We start from the raw sequence: 23,742 nt of genomic DNA on the forward strand, positions 1-23,742 counted from the left end.
TTTGGGCTTTAGAGGCCAACGGGGAAACAGGTGCTTTGTCTGGGATTTTAGGGAGATTTTAGTGTCGCTCTCGAACATCACAAGTCTCAACCCTGTTCTCTGATTTTCAGCCTCTGCCCCCATTACTTGTGAGCTGCTCAACAAACAGGTGAAGGTGAGTCCAGACATGGCCATCTTCATCACCATGAACCCCGGCTACGCAGGCAGGTCCAACCTTCCCGACAATCTGAAGAAGCTCTTCCGGAGCTTGGCCATGACCAAGCCCGACCGGCAGCTCATCGCCCAGGTCATGCTGTACTCACAGGGCTTCCGCACTGCTGAGGTCCTCGCCAACAAAATCGTCCCGTTCTTCAAGTGAGTACCCCAGACTTACCCGTTGCCATGTCAGTAGCGTGTGCAAGACGTGCCCTTGAAGGGTCATTTCTGCAGTCGTGGCACGTCTTCCCAAGTGTGTGTGTCTGATTTTCGATGTTTGCTTACGTGGCTATTGAGAGTGGACTGTTCCAAGGTAGACCTCTTCCCTTGCAGACTATGTGACGAGCAGCTCTCCTCTCAGAGCCACTATGACTTTGGTCTTCGAGCTTTGAAGAGTGTGCTGGTTAGTGCGGGAAACGTGAAGAGGGAGAGAATTCAGAAGATTAAGAGGGAGAAAGAAGAGCGAGGGGAAGCAGTTGATGAAGGAGAAATTGCAGAAAATCTACCTGAACAGGAGGTTTGTACACGTGTTTGAATCACTCACACCGTAAACACTAGTATTCAAGTTCACCCTTTCAACCTCCCAGCCGTGGCCTGAGAGTTCTGTTGTGATTCACATGTGCCGGGATGGGCGAGTGGAAGACACTGATATTGGTGCGGTGAACTGAGTAAGGACCACGGGAGCCTGCTGAGTCGCTCTGTCACCGACAGCCACGTCTTCCGTACCTTCTGGGGATACGGCAGTGGCCGTGCGGGCCAGGCTCCCCGCCACTCAGGGCTCGGTCCTTTTGTCGCCGTTAGATTCTGATACAGAGCGTGTGCGAGACGATGGTGCCCAAGCTGGTGGCAGAAGACATCCCACTGCTCTTCAGCCTCCTGTCAGACGTGTTCCCCGGAGTCCAGTACCACCGGGGCGAAATGACCGCGCTTCGAGAAGAGCTGAAGAAGGTGTGCCAGGAAATGTACCTGACGTACGGAGACGGAGAAGAAGTCGGTGGAATGTGGGTCGAGAAGGTAACTGGCCCCCACACACTATGCAGCCACAGCAGCCGCAGCCACTAGGAGAAGCCACACTTAACAGAGCCCTGACCACGAGGGCCAGGGAGGCACATCCCCTGGTTTATGAAGATTTGACTTGGGGCTTTTTTCTTAACTTTGACGTAGACCTAACAATTTAGCTGAAAACCTCACTTACGTAGTGTGTGGAAATGCTGACTGAATGTGCGATCGTAACAGAAAGTATTCACACCAATAAAAGTTCTACTTACAAGACTTCCCAACATCGTAGATTAAGAACATAAATCTGCTAATTGGCACATGGTTTATAGTCCTTCGTGGCATTCTCCGTTTCGTTCTTGTGGGAGATTAAAAAGTATATTATCACACAAGCTGCCTGCTGAGCGCGAGCGATGCTGTGCTGGGTCACACAGATGGCTCATCTGTTGGGTCTCTGCCCTCTCTAGAAGGGATCTTCTGTGCCTCTTCTGAGGCAGGTTGGTAGTCACCCCCTCTTCCACTGGCTCCCAGCCTTCCCAGCTTAACAAAGAACTCCCCACAATTTAGTTAAAACCTTTCTTGAAATGTTTTTTGTGGGTGCGGCCCACATAATGTCTGCTTTAAAAACTCGAGTGCAGCACTTGCTGGCCTTTAGCACATGTCTCCTGTTTGCTGCCACGAAGAAGGGCTGAAGAACCTTCTCATTCTTTCTCTGGAGTGGTCAGGATGTGATGTCTTTGGCTCTGCAGGTCCTCCAGCTCTACCAGATCACCCAGATCAACCACGGCCTGATGATGGTGGGCCCCTCAGGAAGTGGGAAGAGCATGGCTTGGCGTGTTCTCCTGAAGGCTTTGGAGAGGCTCGAGGGCGTGGAGGGCGTGGCCCACATCATCGACCCCAAAGCCATCAGCAAAGACCACCTTTATGGAACCCTGGACCCCAACACCAGGGAATGGACGGATGGGCTGTTCACACATGTCCTGAGAAAGTGAGTTAACCTTGATTCCAGCGAGTGGGACCTGGGTGCTCTCTCCTTCTGTTAACAGCGGGTGTTACTTTTCCAACCAAAGACTGAATGAATGAAAATGCCACTGCAGAGACTGTTGCAGAGTGAGCGTTTCTAATCTCAAAAAGCTGTTTCAAAATCCTTCCAAACCAGGATCATAGACAACGTGAGGGGCGAGCTACAAAAGCGCCAGTGGATTGTCTTCGATGGCGACGTGGACCCCGAGTGGGTGGAGAACTTGAACTCGGTGCTGGATGACAACAAGCTTCTGACTCTGCCAAATGGCGAGCGTCTCAGCCTTCCGCCCAATGTAAGTGGCCTTTCGTGGGGTATCAGACCAAATGTCCCGTGTACTCTAGAGGGCAGGTTCCAGGTTCCACAGTGTAGTGGTCGGTTGTGTAAATAGTTTTCAAAGTTGACTGAGTCTCCTTGTGCTAGATTTTTCCATTCCCGTGACCAGGGGGAAATACTTCTATAGAACTTATAAGAACTTTGTACTGTTGCTGAATGTTAACCATGCTCTGTGATTCCCAGGTAATGCTCCAAACCCAGCGTTACGGGGTTGTTAGTAGGATTTGTGAAGTTCTCACACATCTGGGAAGTGGTAAAATGAGTAATTTAGATATGGAAGCTTTCCAGGCTATCCCTTGGAAACGAGCATTTGGTCCAGGTCCTGGACACATCACTGGATAGATCAGGAAACGTGGGTGGGCCTGGCATGGGTTTGCATCCTACTGAAGGTCCAGCAGGAAAAAAACAGACAAAAGCCCTTGCTGTCCTGGGGCGTACAGTCTGATGTGGAAAACAGACCCTCAAGGTAAGCAGTGTCGAGTGCTCAGGAGAAGATGAGCTGGAAGGCAGTAGTTGGTGCTGGCGAGAGCTGGAGGGTACGTGGTCAGGGTTGGTGACGTGGAGGCATCACCTAGAAGTGTTCGGCATGTGAGGGAGCCGGTCCCGTGGGCCTCAGATAGCGGGGGGTTTGACTGGGGTATGAGGAGCGAGGGGAGAAAAGGCGGCTGGACCAGAGAGGAAAGGGGCCAGATCAGGTTGGGCCCAGGGCCGTGTAAAGACTGGCACTTGCCCGTTGGGTGAGTCCGGAGCCCTGGGAGTCTGGATCACATCCCTGACTGTCGGGTGGAGAGTAGTTGAAGAGGACGTGTGGGAGCAAGGGGACCATCCAGAGGCTGCGAGGTGGCCCAGGCACAGCTGTGGGGCAGGCCGGGCGAGCTGGCTGCACGGGAGCTGCTGAGTTGTGGTGTCATTTAAAGTTCATGCTGACGGGACTCGCGGAGGGACCGGCGGTGGGCGTGAGAAAAAGGGGGCGGTCGCTTCACAGGAGCACCTGGTGATCATGAACCTGTGAGCCAGCAATAGTGGTTGTCGTCACTTGAGAAGCCAAGCCAGTGATGCCTAGTGCCAGTCTGGAAATGTGCGCTTAGCTCCGCCTGTGTCTTGACACGTCAGGTCTCTCTGTTACAACTCGTTAGGCAGTAGATCCTGACTATCGTTGGAACGAGACTGCTCTCCTGTGAGGCGTGTCGGCACTGAGGTTAGGGCTCTGGAATCAGACCGTCTGCTTTGAATATCAGCTCCACTTACCAGCAGTGGGACCTGGGTGAGGTACCCAGCCCCATCTGTGGAACAGGGACACTGCGCCTGGCTCCAGGGATGGGTGTGAGGGTCGGTGGGTCCAGGCAGGGAGCGTGTCGCCGTGCCCGGCCCAGGGTAAGGCTAGCGCACATCCCCAGCCGATGCCCCCTCCAGCGGAGCTGTGTCTTGTGTCCACCAAGGGCTGGTCCTGTGGGCTCACCTGCTTTTCTCCCCACCACACACACTTCCTACCCAGGTCCTTGTGGAGGGCCTTTGGTAGGTGCTGTAGTGATGACAGCCGTAGACGGTTTTGTTTTTTGAAATAAGTGCAGAGAAACTAGATTTAATTTAATCGCTCTTTCGATGTGTGTATAGGTAAAAGAATTTTAACATCCCAGTTTCTATCAAACCTACAAAATTAAACCTGCTCTATGTTTTCTCTTCAAGGTGCGAATAATGTTTGAAGTACAGGACTTGAAATACGCCACTCTGGCCACGGTGTCCCGCTGCGGCATGGTCTGGTTTAGTGAGGACGTTCTCAGCACAGACATGATCTTCAACAACTTCCTGGCCAGGCTGCGTAGCATCCCGCTGGACGAAGGGGAGGACGAGGCCCAGCGCCGGCGCAAGGGCAAAGAGGACGAGGGGGAGGAGGCGGCTTCCCCAATGCTGCAGGTACGAAGGCCGTCACCGCTCTGCCAAGTGCAGCCGCAGATCTGCAGCTGGAGGGGGGCGGGGGCTTCCCGCACAGTGAGGTCAGGTGTTCCACCCCCGAGGGTCTAGAAGCCAGGGGGGGCCGTGGTGCTGCTCATCTGTGGAAGCTGGGCCCTCAGCGTTGTCGTATGGCAGTGCCTCACGAAGCAGTATCAGCTGCCGAAGTGAAGACCCATTTAGGAAACTTTAAAGAGTTCTTTTAGCTATCTGACTTTTCTCTGCAAATTGACGAACAGCTGCCTTTTTCCATTAAAGTGATGGACTAAGGATTGATCATTGAAGGTTATCGAGAAAAGTGTGTGTGTGTGTGTGTGTGTTTACAGGTCACGTGACTCTCTTCTGGGCCTAGGTTAGACTATATGAAAATCTCCGGGGTTTTTTCAAAATGACAGACATCATCTACTGCTTCTTGCAGATCCAAAGGGACGCGGCCACAATCATGCAGCCGTACTTCACGTCCAACGGTCTGGTCACCAAGGCCCTGGAGCACGCCTTCAAGCTGGAGCACATCATGGACCTGACCCGTCTCCGCTGCCTGGGCTCGCTCTTCTCCATGCTGCACCAGGCCTGCCGCAACGTGGCCCAGTACAACGCCAACCACCCCGACTTCCCCATGCAGATCGAGCAGCTGGAGCGCTACGTTCAGGTCAGCGAGCACCTGCATTGCAGGAGAGTGGGGCTCGACGGGGCTGGGGCACAGATGGCCTCTGTGTCTGCGAACCTCCTGAAACAACGTGCCTGCTTGGGTGTGTTCTCTTCCCTGGGAACAGGGTCAGGCTTTCATGGGGGCCGAGAAAGGTGCAAGCATGTCCATGATCCAAGAACACTGGGAACCACTCTTTGCGAGGTTAATGTTGCCATAAATGTCTTCATTGTTGAAATTTTATTTAAAAACAGATCCTGTTCTCTCTTTAAATAGCGATATTTGGTTTATGCCATACTCTGGTCCTTGTCTGGAGATAGTCGGCTGAAAATGAGAGCAGAGCTGGGTGAATACATCAGAAGAATCACAACGGTGCCGTTGCCCGCTGCACCCAACATACCGATTATTGATTATGAAGTAAGTGCATGAAGGAATGGCCTCCCTGCCTTGACCTTGACATGTTGGTGTAATTCGTCCTGGAGACACCTCACCATGAGCTTAATCTTTATTTCTTTTTTTTTTTTTCTTTATTTGTTTTGAGAGAGAGGGCATGCATGAGTGAGGGAGGGGTAGAGACGGGGAGAGAGAGAATCCCAAGCAGGCTGTGCACTGTCGGCACAGACCTCGCGACCTGTGAGATCGTGACCTGAGCCGAAACTAAGAGTTGGACACTTAACTGACTGAGCCACCCAGATGCCCCATTAATCTTTCCGTTTCATCAAAGGATGCTGTCCTTTGCTTTATGTGGTATAAGGAGAGCAGTTCTGGTTTATATGAAAGTGAGCAAGTCTCTGAGTGAGGTGTGTGGCTCCCGGAGTGACCCGCACCCCTTCTCTGGGTGCAGGTGTCCATCAGCGGAGAATGGTCGCCATGGCAGGCCAAGGTGCCTCAGATTGAAGTGGAGACGCACAAGGTGGCGGCCCCTGACGTCGTCGTGCCGACTCTGGACACCGTCCGCCACGAAGCCCTCTTGTACACCTGGCTGGCTGAGCACAAGCCACTGGTCCTATGCGGGCCCCCCGGGTCTGGCAAGACCATGACCCTCTTCAGCGCCCTCCGGGCCTTGCCTGACATGGAGGTAAAGCGGCTGGGAGGTGGGCAGCAGGCCTTTCGGTGCTCACGTACGGGATGGCGCTTGTAACGGTCGATTTGCCTCTTCCGTCTAAAGGTTGTGGGTCTTAACTTCTCGAGTGCTACCACTCCAGAGCTCCTGCTGAAGACCTTTGACCACTACTGCGAGTACAGACGCACCCCTAACGGTGTGGTTTTGGCCCCGGTGCAACTTGGAAAGTGGCTGGTGCTATTCTGTGATGAGATCAACTTGCCAGACATGGATAAATACGGGACACAGAGGGTCATATCCTTCATCAGACAGGTTTGTGTACATCCACAAGTCCCCACTGACCTCGTTCACATTTGCCATTAATGTGCTGACCCTCCCGCTTTCCCTCAGATGGTGGAGCATGGAGGCTTTTACCGAACCTCAGATCAAACGTGGGTGAAGCTGGAGAGGATCCAGTTTGTCGGGGCTTGTAATCCACCCACGGATCCTGGAAGAAAGCCCCTCTCTCATAGGTAACACACAGCTCCGTAGACAGCACTGGCCTCACACACACCCCTGTTCCAAGATTGTTTTAAACGTAGCACAGCAGAAATCTGGTTTTGGTCGTAAAAAGGTAACAAAATGCTGATTATCGTAGGGTGGCCCCTGGGCTCCTTGTGCCGTGCTGCAGTACTGGAAAAGACACTCAAAAATAAAAGCACTGACTCTCTGGGTCGTAACGAGCTAACTGCCCCAGACCTGTCTGTGGGGCCACGATGAGGCTGTATCAGCCTGCATCATTTTCCCATTTGGGGCTGGCTCTTTTTCAAAGTTTTTTGCACCTACTGTTAGTGTCGGCGCCCAGGCCCCAGCAGTCTGTGCGTGATCTGCGCGAATGGGGACGTGAGGCCTGTGTGGGTGGATCGGGAAGCAGCCCTGGGTCTGGGCCTGGGCCCGGGCCGGGCCGGGCCGGGCCGGGGCACTCTCCGCTCAGGCACACTGCTGATCAGCTGGGAAGTCTGAGCCGGCCGTCCTCACGCAGATTCTTGCGCCACGTGCCGGTCGTGTATGTGGATTACCCGGGACCCGCCTCCCTGACGCAGATCTACGGCACCTTCAACCGGGCCATGCTGCGGCTCATCCCGTCCCTGCGCACGTACGCGGAGCCACTCACCGCCGCCATGGTGGAGTTCTACACCATGTCTCAGGTACGCGGGGTCGGGCGCTGCTACAAGATGGAGCTTTATTTAGAGCTCTCGTTGAGCCGGGACTTCCCAGAGCCTGTCCTCAAATCATTCTACCAGGTACCACGACTGCAGACGTTTCCCTTTTTTTCTTGTTGCCCTTGTCTGTACACGTTACATACAGTATTTTTTACAAAATCGGTACTGTACTCCTCAGTTTCTCAAAGGACACGGACACTTGTTATTACAGCACAACCATGGGTGTGCGTGTGGTTATTTGTAGTGATGATGTGTTGTCAAACTGCTCTCCGGGCAGCTGGACCACCGACGTGGCCGCCAGCATCGTCTCCATCTGCCACCCTCATTACCGCTTTCAAACCGCCTGGTGAAAGGAAGCGGTTCTCCTGCTTGGGACTCGCACATCTGGGACGCCTTCCGGTTCCGGTGCCTCCCGGGGCACTGAGAGCTGCTGGCCACCCCCCACCCCCGACCAGGCACAGCCGCCCCGCTCCTCCCCGATTGCCTGCACGTCCAGTAGTGTCCAGAAGTGTCCAGTACCCTTCCTGGTATTTAGTTTGCTTTTCGTTCTGTGGAACTGCAACTTTTCCTGCAGAATTTTTAACATCATCAAGTGTAAATCTTTTTTTTTCTTTGTTCCTGCTTTTAAAATCATGCTTAGGAAGGCTTTCCCTGAACTTAGGAATTACATGCTTTAAAGTCTTTTCAGAAGAGCATTGTTGTAGTTTCGTTAAATAGAATTAATTTTAACATAAAAGTGAGCAACTTGGATGGAACTTTGTTCCAGATAGTTGTCCAGTGGTGCCAACGTTGTCTACTAATTCATGCTTAAATTTTCTAGGGTTTAGGTTGTCTGTTTTGAATATAAAAATGTTACACGGCACTTGATCTCTTAGCCACTTTTCATGTGTTTTAAGGGATTTATACATACCTCCCACTTTTCTGAACCTGCAGGAGAGATTCACTCAGGACACACAGCCCCACTATATCTACTCACCCCGTGAGATGACGAGGTGGGTACGAGGGATCTTTGAGGCCCTGAGACCTCTGGAAACCCTGCCTGTGGAAGGCCTCATTCGGATTTGGGCACACGAAGCCCTCCGTCTCTTCCAAGACAGGTAAGGCCAAGGATGCGGTTAGCTCCTTGCTCCGCCTACACTGATGCTTGTGGCCCTCCGAGTTAGGCTCTGTGCAAGGCTGGCCTGCCCAAGTTTGAGCCAGCCTCTGTTGGTGGTGGAAAGGGGCAGAGGCGGCAAGGGCAGCCTTGGCGTCTGAGCACAGCCACCCCCAGCATGATGGGTGTCAGGGCTCAGGGACTGCCCGCCACCAGTAAGGGTAGGTAGGTAGGTAGGTAGGGGGCGAGGCACTTCCATTAAGCTCGGTAACTCTCATGCCTGTGCCCCATAACCTTGTCCAAGCTGGAGTTTTCTGGCGAATTTAAACGCTTTCTAGGGGCACCTGGCTGACTCAGTCGGTAGAGCGTGCAGCTCTTGATCTTGGGGTCATGAGTTCAAGTCCCACACTGGGCATAGAGATTTCCTTTAAAAAAAAAAAAAAAAAAAGTAGGAGCCCCTGGGTGGCTCAGTCGGTCGGGCATCCGACTTCAGCTCAAGTCATGATCTTGCAGTCCGTGGGCTCGAGCCCCGTGTCGGGCTCTGTGCTGACAGCTCGGAGCCTGAAGCCTGCTTCGGATTCTGTGTCTCCCTCTCTCTCTGCCCGTCCCCTGCTTGCGCTCTGTCTCTCTCTCAAAAATAAATAAAAACCATTTTAAAAACATTTTTTAATAATTCTTAATTTACTATTTAACACAGCACCACAGTTTCCTTTCTTTGGGGGAATGTTCTGCCTGTGAATCGGGCTGCTCGGAACAGTGCAGGAGGTCAGGCCTCTTGTGGCCGGGCAGGTCTCGCTCACAGGGTAAGTGTGAGGTGGCCGTTCGCAGAGGACATAGTCCCTCTGGCCGCTCGCAGTCCCAGGTTTATGTGGTTGGTCAGTTAATGTTACTCCTGGGAGAACCCAGGGCAGATGGCTCCCTCCAGACCGAGGGTACAAACTTGTGTGTCCAGCGGCTGCACCTCCAGACCAGTGAGTCCTGCCTCCGGGCAGCTCTCCTCACCCGAGCTCACGAGGAGTCTCAGAACTTGCTTCATCGTAGGTCTCTGGCTCTCACACCGGGCTCCTGGGAGTCCGCTGAGTCACACAGCAGCCCCGCCCCAGAGCCCAGTGCACGGCATGAGCGAAGCAAGTGGGGGAGGGGAGCAAGGAACATCGCGTTAGCTTCTTTTTATTTAAAACAAAACAGAACAAGAAAAACTTCTAACCCTCTCTTTTTTAATAATGAAGAAATTTGATGGGGGCGGTGCCTGGGTGGCTCAGTCGGTTAAGTGTCGACTTCAGCTCAGGTCATGATCTCATAGCTCATGAGTTCAAGCCCTGCGTTGGGGGCTCTGTGCTGACAGCCTGGAGCCTGTTTCAGACTCTGTCTCTCTCTCTCTCTCTCTCTTTCTCTCTCTCTCTCTGCCCCTTCCTGCTTGTGCTTTTTGTCTCTCTCTGTCTCAAAAATAAATAAATGTTAAAAAAAATTTTTTTTATATAATGAAAGAATTTGACCCATAATTTCACAGATTTTTCCAAAATGCCAGAGATAAAGTTGTATTAAATTCCAATTGGCTGCATTAACTATGTGACCTGCACCCGGTAGCCTGAGTGCGTCACACATTCAGCTTCTCAGGAGGTGCTCAGGAGGTGCTCGTCACCACCCCCCCTCCCCGGCCCATCCATGTGGACTTGTTCAGTCTTACCTGCTTCGTCATGGTTTCCTTTATAAGCCCTGGGTCTCTGGCACCACGTGTGTTGGCTGTCCCCCTGTTCCCCTGGGAACTTTGTATTAGGCAAGTGTAGAAACTAGAATCACGTTTCCATGTTGTAAATCGATGTGATTAAACACTTTTAGAGGAATTTTTTTTTACTTGTTTTTTAAGTAATCTCTACACCCAACATGGCACTCACCCTCATGACCCCCACATTAAGGGTCGCATGTTCTAACTGAGCCAGCCAGGCGTCCCCTAGAGGAATTTTTTTTAATGTAACGGTGCCATAGGTTTGAGGGGTTTTATGTTTAATAACATTTTTAATTGTTTAAGCTGTCTGGAGTTAAGATTCTTAGGTTTTTCCATTGGGAGAAAAATGAAAACTTCCGGTAAAGGCTAATTCTAGCCCTTGGAGTTGCCCACAGCCCCAACAAAACGGGGTGTTCTCTCAGCACGGCTCCTGTTTGCATTGATACACACATGGCTCTTCTTCGACAGACTCGTGGAGGACGAGGAGAGGCGCTGGACAGACGAGAACATCGATATGGTTGCTCTGAAGCACTTTCCCAACATAGACAAAGAGAAGGCGATGAGCCGGCCCATCTTGTACAGCAACTGGCTGTCAAAGGTAACAAGTTGTCATTTCAGAAATACTTTCTTCAGCTCTTTCAGTTAGAATTCTCTTCTTGTCAAACAGACCTTTTTCCCAAAGTACCCTGTAAGCAAATCATTGGTTCCAGGCACGATGCTGATAACTTACGGTAGACTGTCCCCGGAGTGTGCCCGGGGCTGGCGGGCCGGCCGTGTGTTTCTTATCCCATGAGATGGTTGCTGCCAGAGCCATGCAGTCCCACCTGTCAGGGGCCAGGCTTCGGCGCGTTTGCAGCAAAAGGAGTCTTCCCCTTTGCTTTCACTTCCCTCACACTCCAGAAATGAGCCAATTGTGAATAATCCATGTAAAAACATTTCCTGGACTGTTATACTATACAAAGTTGACGCTTCTAGAATAGTTGTGAGCTGTTCTTTTTCTGAAAGAGAGTAGGATTTTTAGTAAGATGTAGTTTCAATGTGCGTTCCATTCAGCAGGTAGTTCAGGCACAGGGATGAGGAAAATCTTGTAGAGAGCGCACAGTCCAATGGGGGAGAGAGACCGATGGAAACAGCTCTGTCTGGAGAGATCTCAGTAGAGCTGACCCTGATATTGGCTCCTAAAGGGGCTTGTACACCTTTGTCAAGAAGGGCTTGCCAGGCAGAGGGCCTGACAGAAGCAAAGGCACAGAAGCAAGAAATAGCAAGACAGGTTTGGTGTTGCTAGAATTTTCTGTGTGTTTCTGGACTCCAGATGCTAATCGTTCTCATTTATAGGCACCATCTTCTCCCAGTGGCTCATCTGTCGCCGTCTTTATGGTGTCTTCTGACAAGCACATGTCAGAGTTCTGTCATTTAAACCCATAATCCGTGTGTGTGTGTGTGTGTGTGTGTGTGTGTGTGTGTGTGTGTGTGAGAGAAGTGAGCTACAGGTCTGTTTCCAGTTTTCCCCTGGGACGTCCTGACCCAGCGCTATTTGTTGGATGATCCCTTACTTGGCAGAATCTGTCATTATGGGTTCCCTGCCTGCACAAGTCTGTTTCAGAGGCTCTGTCCTGCTCTGTTGCTCGTTTGTCACTCCTTGTGCTCAAAACTGCATGACCTTGATCGATAATGACAATGAAGTCTGATAGGATAGGCCTTCACACCTGGTTCTTCTTTAGGGCGATCTTGACCTGACCGTCCTTGGCCCTTTCCTCTTGCAAATGAAGTTTAGAATTGGCTTGTCAAGTTGTGCTAAAACCACCCCACTGTCCACCACTGAGATTGTTTGTGGCTGGGATCGTATTCACTTTCTCTGTCAAGTTGGATGGAGCTGACGTTTTTACAGCAGTTCACTTATCCCTGCACGGTCATGGTTTCTGTCTTCTTCATTTATTCAGGCCTTCTATGAGGTATTTCAGGGACGTTCAGTTTTCTCTACAAAGATTTCCCCTGGTTTTAGATCGAGTCCCAGCTAACTTACATTTTTGTTGCTATGTTGTAAGTGATACCTTCTCGTATATTTTAACGGTTTTTTGGTACCTGGAATTGTAATTGACTGGTATAATACAGAAGATGATTTCTCTTAGTAATTGGGTGTTAATTCTTTTTTTCTAGGATTACATCCCAGTAGACCAGGAAGAATTGAGAGATTACGTCAAGGCTAGGCTGAAAGTCTTCTATGAAGAAGAACTTGATGTTCCTCTGGTCCTGTTCAATGAAGTGTTAGACCACGTGCTCAGGATCGACCGGTGGGCTTTTTGTTGTTACAGCCTCTCTGCTCACCCACGCCACTGTTCACGTAGTGGTAGGGGATCCTCCCAGCCGACCTCCCCTCACCTCCACCTCTGCCTTCTCAGCTAAGCAACCCCCCTCCCTTCTAAGTCCCGCTTCTCCGTCCCTTACCTGCCTCCCGCACACTCGCTCGGCTCCTGCTAATAGTCTGTTCCTGCCATGATTGACACCTCTTGTTAGATTCTGCCTTGTGCCACCTGGGTGTCTGGAGGATAGGACCATGTCCCCCACTAGGCCTGGCAAATAGCAGTCGCTCAACAAGTGGTTGACTTACCAATTTAAGTTAAAATACCTTAGAGATGTTGTAGGTTAACTCCTGAGAAAGTTTAGGACCCGAGTGTCAAAAGGAGAACGGAGCCTAAAACCCTTTTATCTTTTCTGATGCTGTCAGGATATTCCGCCAGCCTCAAGGCCACTTGCTTCTGATTGGTGTCAGTGGAGCAGGAAAAACCACCCTGTCCCGTTTTGTGGCCTGGATGAATGGTTTGAGTGTGTACCAGATTAAGGTGGGTCTGGTCGATGCCTCTTACTCCCAGCGACAGTTTCCCGACTCATGCACACGGCTCCCTGAATGAGATTGGACCTAACCTGTCTACTGCTTCCGCAGGTGCACAGAAAGTACACCGGGGAAGACTTCGATGAAGATCTTAGGACGGTGCTGAGGCGTTCCGGCTGTAAGAACGAAAAGATAGCATTTATAATGGATGAATCCAACGTGTTAGATTCTGGATTCCTGGAGCGAATGAATACCCTTCTGGCCAACGGGGAGGTACGTGCCACGTTGCGTGGTGTTGGGTGGTGGTGTCAGCTTCCCAGGGCCGGTCAGTCGTAATGCCCTTTCGTCTGTTAGGTCCCCGGCCTCTTTGAAGGAGATGAGTACGCCACTCTGATGACCCAGTGCAAAGAGGGGGCCCAGAAGGAGGGCCTGATGCTGGACTCGCACGAGGAACTGTACAAATGGTTCACCAGCCAGGTCATCCGCAACCTCCACGTCGTCTTCACCATGAACCCGTCCTCGGAGGGGCTCAAGGACCGCGCGGCCACCTCCCCGGCACTTTTCAACAGGTGGGACGACGTGTGCTCGGCTCTGGGTTACTCTGGGTTACAACAGCCGATTTCTTCTCAAGGGACAGACCTGGCTCTTGGGAGCTATTTGAGACGTGGGCGTCTTTTGCAGGTGTGTGTTGAACTGGTTTGGGGACTGGTCCACTGAAGCGCTGTATCAAGTGGGCAAGGAATTCACGAGTAAAATGGACCTGGAGAAGCCGAATTACATTGTGCCTGATTACATGCCGCTTGTGTATGACAAACTACCACAGCCACCGTCCCATCGGGAAGCGATTGTAAACAGCTGTGTATTTGTTCATCAGACTCTTCACCAGGTGGGTTGTTTCAAGGTCCTGGAAAAAGCAAAACTAACCCTCGTACTGACGTAAATCGATGAAGATGAGACCCTAGGGTATTGCATATTAGGCACAATACCATTGCTCGCTGCTAACTCTTTCGGTGACACATCCTCCTACTTACCAGGCTGCACCTTCTGAGATCCTTGACCTTCGCTGCTCTGTGGATTCTGCTTCCGTAAAGCGTTCTACTCTGCTTTCCTTTTCTCGTTGCCGCTAGGTGCACGGGTTCTGGTTCTCTATCCTAGGCCAGGGGTTGGCATACTTCTCCTGTAAAAGGCCAGATAGTTCATGTTTGAAGCTTCGTGGACCAGGAGGGTCTCTTGACTGCTTGGCCCTGCCTTGATACACAGAGCCTGCACAGCCCACATGGAAACGGGTGGGTTTGGCCGTGTGCCGCTAGTACTTCGTCTGCAGAAATGGGCAGCGGCCAGGTCTGGCCCACTGGCCAGGGTTTGCTGTCCCTTGCTTTAGACTCCTCACCATGGAAGAGTCCCATCTGCTCCCATCTGAAAGGCATTCGTAAAGACCACTCTGAGCCTGTGGGCGTCCAGTCGACCACTACCCTGCCACCCCCTGCCATTACCTGCAGGCTGCCTCCACTTGCCTCTGGAAGGTAGCCCTGCCCTGGCTTCCTTGGCTGGGCTCGTGTCCTCGTGCCGTGGCCGGAGAGGCCGGAGCAGCTGGTCCCACGGAGCCGCGCCTCTTGCCCTCTTCCTGGTGCCACCTCTTACTTTGGTGTCCATGGAAAATAAGCAGAAGGCCTAGGAGGCACGGCATTACACAGTGCCTCCCAGCTGTACACGTGTGAGGTCGCCAGGGTCATCAGAGGTTTGATGAGCGAGCTTAGGGGTTCCCGGGGCTCCCTGAGATCTTGTAGGAGGCTGAGCTGAGACCCCAACTCAAGTGTGACTCCTTTTTTTCTCATGTGTGTTTATTTTGAGAGAGAGCGAGCACACGTGTGCGAGGGAGGGGGAAAGAGAATCCCAAGCAGGCTCCGTGCTGTCAGCGCAGAGCCTGGTGCGGGACTCAGTCTCACAAACCGTGAGATCGTGACCTGAGCTGCGACCGAGGGTCAGATGTTCGACCCACTGAGCCACCCGGTGCGTCTCAAGGGTGATTCCTCGGGGCTGGGTCCCTGCCCCAGGTTACTCGGCAGCCTACAGAGCAGTTAGCGTTTGGAGGGCAAATCGCAGAGAACGTCCTCGAGAGCGAAAAGATTTCACTGTCTTCTCAAAGGCTAATGCTCGGCTAGCGAAGCGAGGGGGCCGGACGATGGCCATCACACCTCGCCACTACCTGGACTTCATTAACCACTACGCCAACCTGTTCCACGAGAAGCGGAGTGAGCTGGAGGAGCAGCAGATGCATTTGAACGTCGGGCTCAGGAAGATCAAGGAAACTGTCGACCAGGTATGTCCATCCCGGGTGCTCGCTTTGCTTGCGGGCAGGGGGCTGGCGTGAGGACCCCTTTCCGGGAAATTTCTGTGCGGCTCTGTCCCCCTGACGCGGCGCCCGTCCCGCAGGTGGAGGAGCTGCGGCGCGACCTGCGTATAAAGAGCCAGGAGCTGGAGGTGAAGAACGCGGCCGCCAATGACAAGCTGAAGAAGATGGTGAAAGACCAGCAGGAGGCCGAGAAGAAAAAGGTGCTTGCCGGGCGTGGAGGTCTCGTCCGGGTGGGCTTCAGACTGCTGGGTGGGGGCGGAGCGCTCAGCAGAGTGAGGACCGTTGCTCGGGTCGCACTCGGCAACACAGCGCGGACCCGTAGCTGAGCCGTCCCTCTCACCAGGTGATGAGCCAAGAAATTCAGGAACAGCTGCACAAGCAGCAGGAAGTCATCGCAGACAAACAGATGAGCGTCAAAGAAGATCTCGACAAGGTGGAGCCTGCGGTCATTGAGGCCCAGAACGGTACGTCGTAGCTGTTGGGGGTCTGGCTTTCTAGAAGGGGCGTCTTCTGTCCACGGGGCTGGCTGCGCAGCTTGGGGCTGTGCCCGGGTTGCCCCCAGAGGCGCGTGCGTGTCTGGAAGCATCACTGGCAAATACCTGAAGGTTTTTCTAAACACCAAAGACGGTCTTCATTCCTTAAAGCAAATCCCCACGGGGCTCTCTGCTTCCACCAGAGCCGAGCCCCTCTCATAGGAGACAGTTGACAAATATGTTTTACGTGAATACGTTTGTTTCTTAATTTGACGATAATTACATGAAGACGCTATTTATGAATCCGACTGGAGTTTCACCCAGAAATGCCTTGAAGTGTGTAGTGTCGTCTTGGGGTTATCTACGCGTTTTCTGGCCAGACCAGCGAATGCTAATTTGCGTACCCATGGCAGTCGCTGCCCATTCCTCATCGACACGGGCTCCTGCGGGACACCATAGCGCCTGGGCCGGGATCCGGCCCAATGCCTTGCTCGCTCGCGGCCCATCAGCGCCTGTTTCAAACGTGCGCTCTTCCTGTTATACCATCCAAACTATAGATTTTCCTTGAATCTAATTTCGAAGGGAACTTAATTTTTACTACCGAGTAACCAGTGAAAAAGTGTTTTAGTAAAAGTTCAGACTGGAAAAAGTGCAGTTTAGCTTGTAGAAGGCGTCGGCCATCCTTTTTTTAGAGCTGTTAATTCTGCATATTCAGCCAGCCAAGCAGACAGCTTCTAGATTATGGCAGAATGTAAATATTGTTGCTTAAATTGTGTAAGGTAAGTACATAATTGAAATGTGTCAACGTTTTAAGTCTTTATGGGGGTAAAGGAACTAACGGGGACCCGTGAGACATCGCCAAAGGCAGCTTCTTGCTTTTTACGGAATGTTCAGTGTGGCCTTTAGTGCCGGGAGAGCTTCAGAGTTATTTAAAAGGCCAGCTATTCCAGGGGGTTTAAAGACAGAAAGTCCTGCTCGCTGCAGCCTTCTGAGCGGTGGCCTCCTCCTCGTCGGAGCCACGGCTCTGCTGTGCCACCGCACCTCACCTGCTTGCCCTCCCGCCCCTCCTGCCACCGTGGTGCCCAGCCGTGAAGTCGATAAAGAAGCAGCACCTGGTGGAGGTGCGATCCATGGCCAACCCCCCTGCCGCCGTGAAGCTGGCGCTTGAGTCCATCTGCCTGCTGCTGGGCGAGAGCACCACAGACTGGAAGCAGATTCGCTCCATCATCATGAGGGAGAACTTCATCCCCACCATCGTCAACTTCTCCGCAGAGGAGATCAGGTGAGCGTCGCCAGGAAGCAGGAGACAGCGCTCCGGCATTGAGAGGTTTCCCTGCTTTCGCGCGGCCCTGTCACCGTGGCCTGTTGTGTCAGAAGGTGGCGTCCGTTACATCAACTGCACAAATGCCTTCTAAGCCATTTCACTCAAAGCTGGAGTTGGGCACTGACGCCCGTCGGGGGAGCGTGGGGGCGGGAAGGTCAGAGACCACCATCCCCCGGAACACGGGTGGTCCAGCTCATCCTCCGTGGTCACTGGGGCAACAGATGGGAACTGGCCTTTAAAATCTTTTGCCCCACACATGCTTAGAAACACAATCCCTCTTTTACAGCGATGCCATAAGGGAGAAGATGAAGAAAAACTATATGTCCAATCCAAGCTACAACTACGAGATTGTCAACCGGGCCTCCCTGGCCTGCGGCCCTATGGTGAAATGGGCCATCGCGCAGGTAAGTGGCGTGGTCGGGAGCTCCCGTGGGAAAAGCCCCCTCCGGTCCCGTCACTCGGGAAGAGTTAATTACCATCTGCCTTTTTCAGCTCAACTACGCCGACATGTTAAAGCGGGTGGAGCCCCTGCGCAACGAGCTACAGAAGCTGGAGGACGACGCTAAGGACAACCAGCAGAAGGCCAACGAGGTGGAACAGATGATCCGGGACTTGGAAGCCAGCATCGCCCGCTACAAGGAGGAGTACGCAGTCCTGATCTCGGAGGCCCAGGCCATCAAGGCAGACCTGGCCGCTGTCGAAGCGAAAGTAAGGTTGTCGCCGGGCGGGAGCACTCTTTCTGCCGGCTCCTCTCAGTTCTTCGTGGGGTCTGACATGAGGTGCTCCTGGTGCCTCATACATGTTCCCACGTGTGTGCCTGCCTTCTTGTCTGCCAGCCAGCTCTGTCCCGAGAGGGCCTCCTGGTTCACCGGGCTGCGTTAATTAGGACAAGTGGACACCAGGGGGCGATCTGAAGCCAACCTGTGGGGTCACCAAGGACGTGGTTTTCCGAGTCTTGAATTCACTGCTGTGTCCATCGCCATGCCCACACTCTTCCTGACTCCCCGGAATATTCTCCTCTCCTGCCAGCAGTGTCTCTTCTCTCTAGGCCAACCCCCACCTGCTGTTCTGTCCACCCCGGGCCCTCTCCCTGCCCCGTCTCCACTCACGCACGTGTCTCAAGGCTACCCCTGCTTCTCTACACCCTCTTGCGGCCTGATTAGATTCTGAGGCCTGTATCATCCTCAGTCATGGAGGAGCTGGGTCCTCTGTTCTCTGGGCCTGTGAACAGCCCTCCCAGAGCCCTGTGGGGGGAACCAATTTTCACTTTCTGGTATAAATCCTGTTGGATCTTCCCCATAGGTAAACCGGAGCACTGCTCTCCTGAAGAGCTTGTCCGCCGAACGTGAACGATGGGAAAAAACAAGTGAAACTTTCAAAAACCAGATGTCCACCATCGCCGGGGACTGCCTCTTGTCGGCCGCGTTCATCGCCTACGCGGGTTACTTTGACCAGCAGATGCGCCAGAACCTGTTCACCACGTGGTCCCACCACTTACAGCAGGCCAACATCCAGGTAACAGGCCATGGGGTTCTCGCCTGGCGCCCGGTCAGCCGTTTCCACGCTGGCCTGGAAACAGTGCGCCTGGAGCTTTGAGGAGGAAAGGTAACCGCCCTCACTTTCAGTTCCGTACAGACATCGCGCGGACCGAGTACCTCTCCAACGCTGACGAGCGCCTTCGCTGGCAAGCCAGCTCCCTACCCGCTGACGACCTGTGCACGGAGAACGCCATCATGCTCAAGCGCTTCAACAGGTACGCGCTCGTGCACAGGGAGCAGCTTGGAAGTCCTTATGCACGGTGACCCCGTGGTTTTGTGTTTCTTCGGAATACGTCTTTGAGGAGATGAAGGGAAACTTGGAAATGGGCGAGCACGCAGGCAGGCCCAGCGCTCATCTCTGATGGGGGCGCGGCCCTTCCCACCCCTGCTTCCCCACCGCCCGAATTGTTCTGCAGCGAAGGCCTCTCGTGCCACCTTTCAGAGCTGATTGGCGGGCTGTGTGTCGGGGTGGATGACAAAAGCATAATTACAAAAATATTACAAGAACTGAAAATATTTAGCTAAAGAGAGTTAAGGGGGAAAGTGGCACCCAGTTTGTGGTTTAAGGAGGCCAGAGTTAGAGGTGGAGGGTGACTGCAGGGAGGGCAGGCTTGACATTGGTTCAGGGGGTCCTCAGGGCCCACCCCACATACAGAGCCACATGCCCTGAGGCTTGACCCTCCTGTGTGGCAGTTCTTAAAGCCAGACGCCTCCAGTGTTTTCTGACTTTATCTCCACATCTCGAAGTCTTTGAATCACTGAAGTATGTCACGGTCCCAGGGACACGTAGAGGATGAAGCCCCTTGCAGGTGTCATTTGATTTTATGAGCAAATCCTCAGGCCCCACCAGTGGCTCCGTGTCTCGCCAGATGTGCTGGTGAGATTATCGGTCCGTCGGTGTGGTCTGCGCAGAGCTGGATTCCCCTGAATGGGAAGTACACACACCCCTAGGTGCTTATTCAACAGTAGCTTGGCCCACGTGAAGCATGACAAATGTCAGGACAGAATGTGACTGACAGACTGAAAACGCCTCCCGTGCCCCTCAGGAGCCAGTTAAGCGATTACGGTGCGCCTCCGTAGTGGACGGCTGGGGTCCTGCAGATCAGGCCTTTCCGAGTGTGCGTTCAGAGAAGGCAACAGCAGACCGTGCACAAGGGGAGTGGGTGCCGCGTCCCCGCGGACGCACGTGCCCACGTGCACACGTGTCTGCAAACACCTGACCCTTCCCCGAGTAGACAGGTCAGAAACTGGTAACAAAAGCTAGAGGAGGGAGGCGGTTCTTCTCACCGCACGCCCTTTTGTAGCTTCTGGATTTTGTACAAGCGCCTGTGTGCATTATGATTTTTAAAAACTAATTGGTCATGCACGTGACTCTGGACAAATCCCTGTAGCCTCTTAGTGCTCCATCTTCCTCATGTGTAAAACAGACGTGCTCTCAGTACCTTCTCATAGGCTTCTCCTGAGGATTAAGCTGTGTCTGCTATTTGCCAGGGTCCCTGGCGGCTTGAGCCGTCTGTACCTGTTAGCGGTAGGTGCTGCTGAGCATTGGTTCTGGAAGGGCAGTAGTACACGGAATGGTAATTCTAGCAGAGCGCACTCAGCACCTGGAGAAAAGCACGTGCTGGATGCTTAGAGAAGAACCTGTGTCCCAGCAGAGAAAGAGCTTGTGACTCTGGCCCTGCTCCAGAGAGTGCGTGACTCTGTTAGCTGCTTGCAGAAGTGCTTCCGGAAGGCTTCAGCATCAAGGATTTGTTACGGTTGTCTGGAAGCTGCACTTGAGTAGTGGGAACAACCTTCCCGTCGTCTTGTTGTGGGCTCCTCGAGCCTGCCCTCATGTGGCCTCACCCTCAGGTACCCGCTGATCATCGACCCCTCTGGCCAGGCCACAGAATTCATCATGAATGAGTACAAGGACCGCAAGATCACGCGCACCAGCTTCTTAGACGATGCCTTCCGCAAGAACCTGGAGAGTGCGCTGAGGTTCGGGAACCCCCTTCTGGTGCAGGTGTGTGCATCCAGCCGTCGGTGTGGAACAAAACTAGATTACGTGATGCGAACAGGGGTAGTTTTTTTTACCTTTGTAAGACTTCCTTTAATGTCAGAAAAAAAATAAAGCTTTACGATTGTTCTGTAAAAAGCGCATCCAAAAGAAAGTGTTTATCTGTCATCACCGTCCACTAGAACTTTCTGCACTGATGGCAGTGTTCTGCTTTGTGCCGTCCAGGATGGTGGTAGACACGTGTGGCCAATACGCTTAAGGAACTGAGTTTTTTATTTAAATCAGGCCGCCACGGGTGCTGGTGGCTGCCGTACTGGATGGGGAGGTCTAAGCGGCTGGGTAGCTTCTGCGGTGTGTTCGTCTGGTTAGGTCAGCGTCAAAACAGTTATTTGGGTGAAGATACATGTTGTAAAACCCCAACCGTGAAACTTCCTGTGTGTGCGTCTAGGATGTGGAAAGCTACGATCCGGTTTTGAATCCAGTGCTGAACCGCGAAGTTCGGCGAACTGGGGGGAGAGTGCTGATTACCCTCGGCGACCAGGATATAGACTTGTCACCATCATTTGTCATCTTCCTGTCCACCCGAGATCCAACCGTAAGGACCGGGGCACTTGGGATTCACATCTGTGGCGGCGCTCTGTGTCGCAGCTCCGGTGACAAAGCGGACTGTTCTCTTACCCTTGTGGCAGGTGGAGTTTCCGCCAGACCTGTGTTCCCGCGTTACCTTTGTCAACTTCACGGTCACCCGCAGCAGCTTGCAGAGCCAGTGTTTGAATGAAGTACTTAAGGCAGAAAGGCCTGATGTGGACGAAAAGCGTTCCGATCTTCTTAAGCTTCAAGGTATGTTTCTGGCTCTGTAGCTTTGGGAGTCTTGGAGCAAGCTGGGGGCTGAACTTCCTTTCTTTCTTTGTAAGTTTATTGATTTTTGAGACAGAGGGGGAGAGAGCGAGAACCCCAAGCCGGTGCTAGGGGCTTGACGCGGGGCTCAAACCCACAAACCATGGGATCATGACTTGAGCCAAAATCAAAAGTCAGATGCTTAACCTTAAGACTGAACCACCCAGGCACCCCTGAGGGGGGGGCGGGGGGGCTGAACTTTTTTTTACTGTTTTCAAGTTCATTTTGAGAGAGAATCCCAAGCCAGCTCTGCACCATCGACGCAGGGCTCGATCCCACAAACCGTGAGATCGTGACCTGACTGAGCCACCCAGGTACCCCTTGGGGCTGAAATTTTAATTAAGGTTCTAGAACATGTCAGGTTTATTCAGACACTCAGGGGAGTTCCCTTTCTGGAAGAAGCAAGCGGTGCAGACTCTGGACGTTGTGACCGTTTCAGGAGAGTTCCAGCTGCGTTTACGCCAGCTCGAGAAGTCTCTGCTGCAAGCTCTGAACGAGGTGAAAGGACGCATCTTGGACGACGACACCATCATAACGACCCTGGAGAACCTCAAGAGAGAGGCGGCCGAGGTGACGAGGAAAGTGGAGGAGACGGACATCGTCATGCAGGAGGTGGAGACCGTGTCTCAGCAGTACCTGCCGCTGTCCACCGCCTGCAGCAGCATCTACTTCACCATGGAGTCCCTGAAGCAGGTGACCGCGGGAGCCACCCGCCGCGGGATGGCGCTCGCTCTGTGCCCTCCCGCCTCATGGCCGTCGCCCGCTGCTTCCTTTCAGATCCACTTCCTGTACCAGTACTCCCTCCAGTTTTTCCTGGACATTTACCACAATGTCTTGTACGAGAACCCGAACCTCAAGGGCATCACAGACCACACGCAGCGCCTCTCCATCATCACGAAGGACCTCTTCCAGGTAGAGAGCCTGGCGCTTGGCAGTCCCCAGGGAGGGAAGGTGGGAGGTCGTTCTCCGGGGACGGCAGCGTCTCCCGCTCTTGTCCCCAGGTGGCGTTCAACCGGGTGGCCAGAGGCATGCTGCACCAGGACCACATCACCTTCGCCATGCTGCTGGCCCGAATCAAACTGAAGGGCACCATCGGGTAAGGCCGCCGCCCTGCTGCACTTGTCCCCGCAGGGCGCGGTCATTTTGTAGGTTGTCTGCTAGCATCTGAAGGGCTTAAGGAGAGGAAAAAAGTCTTTGCTGTTTCCGCTCTTTTAGTGAGTGCAGAAGCGAATCTGAGACCCTTGCTAACTCGTTGCCCCCTTCCCAGGGAGCCCACCTACGACGCCGAATTCCAGCACTTCCTGAGAGGGAAGGAGATCGTCCTGAGTGCTGGCTCGACGCCCAAGATCCAGGGCCTGACCGTGGAGCAGGCCGAGGCCGTTGTGAGGTTGAGCTGTCTCCCTGCCTTCAAAGATCTGATTGCAAAGGTTCAGGCCGACGAGGTGAGTGTTCTGAACGCGTCCCAGCCTCTTCCCGGGAAGTTGGCAGTTAGGAATTGCGTGTGTCGTGCGCACACGTCAGCCGTCTGATGTATTCATCCCAACTTCTCTGCCCACAAAAACGGGCTGTGCTCCGTGGCGACGCTTCTCCCGTTGTGTCCACAGCAATTTGGCATCTGGTTGGACAGCAGCTCCCCAGAGCAGACGGTCCCGTACCTCTGGAGTGAAGAAGCCCCCTCAAGTAAGCCCGCATCAAGGCCTCCCCGGTGTTTTCATTCTGGACCCAAATGTAAAATTGGGCTTTGCCACCTGAGTGAAGGGACACCTCCGGGAAAGTCGCCGATTCCTAAAATAAGTGTCTCAGTGTAAGATCTTCAGGTCCTAATTCGTGTTCCCACTCTCGCTTAAAGACCGAGAGAGACAGGTAGGAAGACCATTGCCCAATGTTAAAGGAGAGATCGGCTAGTTCTGAGTGTAGTGCCCCAGGCCCTGTGCTAGCCCGCCTCAGGCCAATGGGCAGGGTCTCCACAGCCACAGGGCAGCAGGGGCAAGGCTGGCGGTGGCTGTGATTCTCTCTAGACGGCTCAGGATCTGTGTTCTGCCCGCGACAAATGGGTGGCGGTGGAGTCACGTGAAGTTGGTAACTGCCACCGTGCCCACA

The 23,742-nt window shown here is 53.2% G+C and overlaps 1 protein-coding gene across 1 annotated transcript in view; it reads left to right on the forward strand.

The window, feature by feature from the left end:
• DYNC1H1 (dynein cytoplasmic 1 heavy chain 1) overlaps window positions 1-23,742 on the forward strand; it is a 76,965-nt gene that overhangs the window by 45,792 nt on the left and 7,431 nt on the right. Inside the window, exons 30-64 of the mRNA XM_030319994.1 lie at window positions 111-354; window positions 529-712; window positions 997-1,209; window positions 1,941-2,179; window positions 2,351-2,507; window positions 4,235-4,462; window positions 4,917-5,147; window positions 5,421-5,561; window positions 5,989-6,222; window positions 6,313-6,519; window positions 6,598-6,719; window positions 7,229-7,394; window positions 8,343-8,506; window positions 10,697-10,826; window positions 12,386-12,519; window positions 12,954-13,068; window positions 13,170-13,331; window positions 13,413-13,627; window positions 13,740-13,944; window positions 15,205-15,378; window positions 15,492-15,611; window positions 15,755-15,875; window positions 16,971-17,166; window positions 17,495-17,612; window positions 17,701-17,916; window positions 18,511-18,723; window positions 18,834-18,961; window positions 20,598-20,751; window positions 21,194-21,340; window positions 21,435-21,585; window positions 22,082-22,335; window positions 22,420-22,554; window positions 22,644-22,738; window positions 22,910-23,084; window positions 23,247-23,322. Coding sequence (XP_030175854.1) covers window positions 111-354; window positions 529-712; window positions 997-1,209; window positions 1,941-2,179; window positions 2,351-2,507; window positions 4,235-4,462; window positions 4,917-5,147; window positions 5,421-5,561; window positions 5,989-6,222; window positions 6,313-6,519; window positions 6,598-6,719; window positions 7,229-7,394; window positions 8,343-8,506; window positions 10,697-10,826; window positions 12,386-12,519; window positions 12,954-13,068; window positions 13,170-13,331; window positions 13,413-13,627; window positions 13,740-13,944; window positions 15,205-15,378; window positions 15,492-15,611; window positions 15,755-15,875; window positions 16,971-17,166; window positions 17,495-17,612; window positions 17,701-17,916; window positions 18,511-18,723; window positions 18,834-18,961; window positions 20,598-20,751; window positions 21,194-21,340; window positions 21,435-21,585; window positions 22,082-22,335; window positions 22,420-22,554; window positions 22,644-22,738; window positions 22,910-23,084; window positions 23,247-23,322 — 5,964 coding nt within the window. The remainder of the gene's footprint in view (window positions 1-110; window positions 355-528; window positions 713-996; window positions 1,210-1,940; window positions 2,180-2,350; window positions 2,508-4,234; window positions 4,463-4,916; window positions 5,148-5,420; window positions 5,562-5,988; window positions 6,223-6,312; window positions 6,520-6,597; window positions 6,720-7,228; window positions 7,395-8,342; window positions 8,507-10,696; window positions 10,827-12,385; window positions 12,520-12,953; window positions 13,069-13,169; window positions 13,332-13,412; window positions 13,628-13,739; window positions 13,945-15,204; window positions 15,379-15,491; window positions 15,612-15,754; window positions 15,876-16,970; window positions 17,167-17,494; window positions 17,613-17,700; window positions 17,917-18,510; window positions 18,724-18,833; window positions 18,962-20,597; window positions 20,752-21,193; window positions 21,341-21,434; window positions 21,586-22,081; window positions 22,336-22,419; window positions 22,555-22,643; window positions 22,739-22,909; window positions 23,085-23,246; window positions 23,323-23,742) is intronic.

The sequence above is a fragment of the Lynx canadensis genome, chromosome B3 (genome assembly GCF_007474595.2).
Source record: "Lynx canadensis isolate LIC74 chromosome B3, mLynCan4.pri.v2, whole genome shotgun sequence".
NCBI lineage: Eukaryota > Metazoa > Chordata > Mammalia > Carnivora > Felidae > Lynx > Lynx canadensis.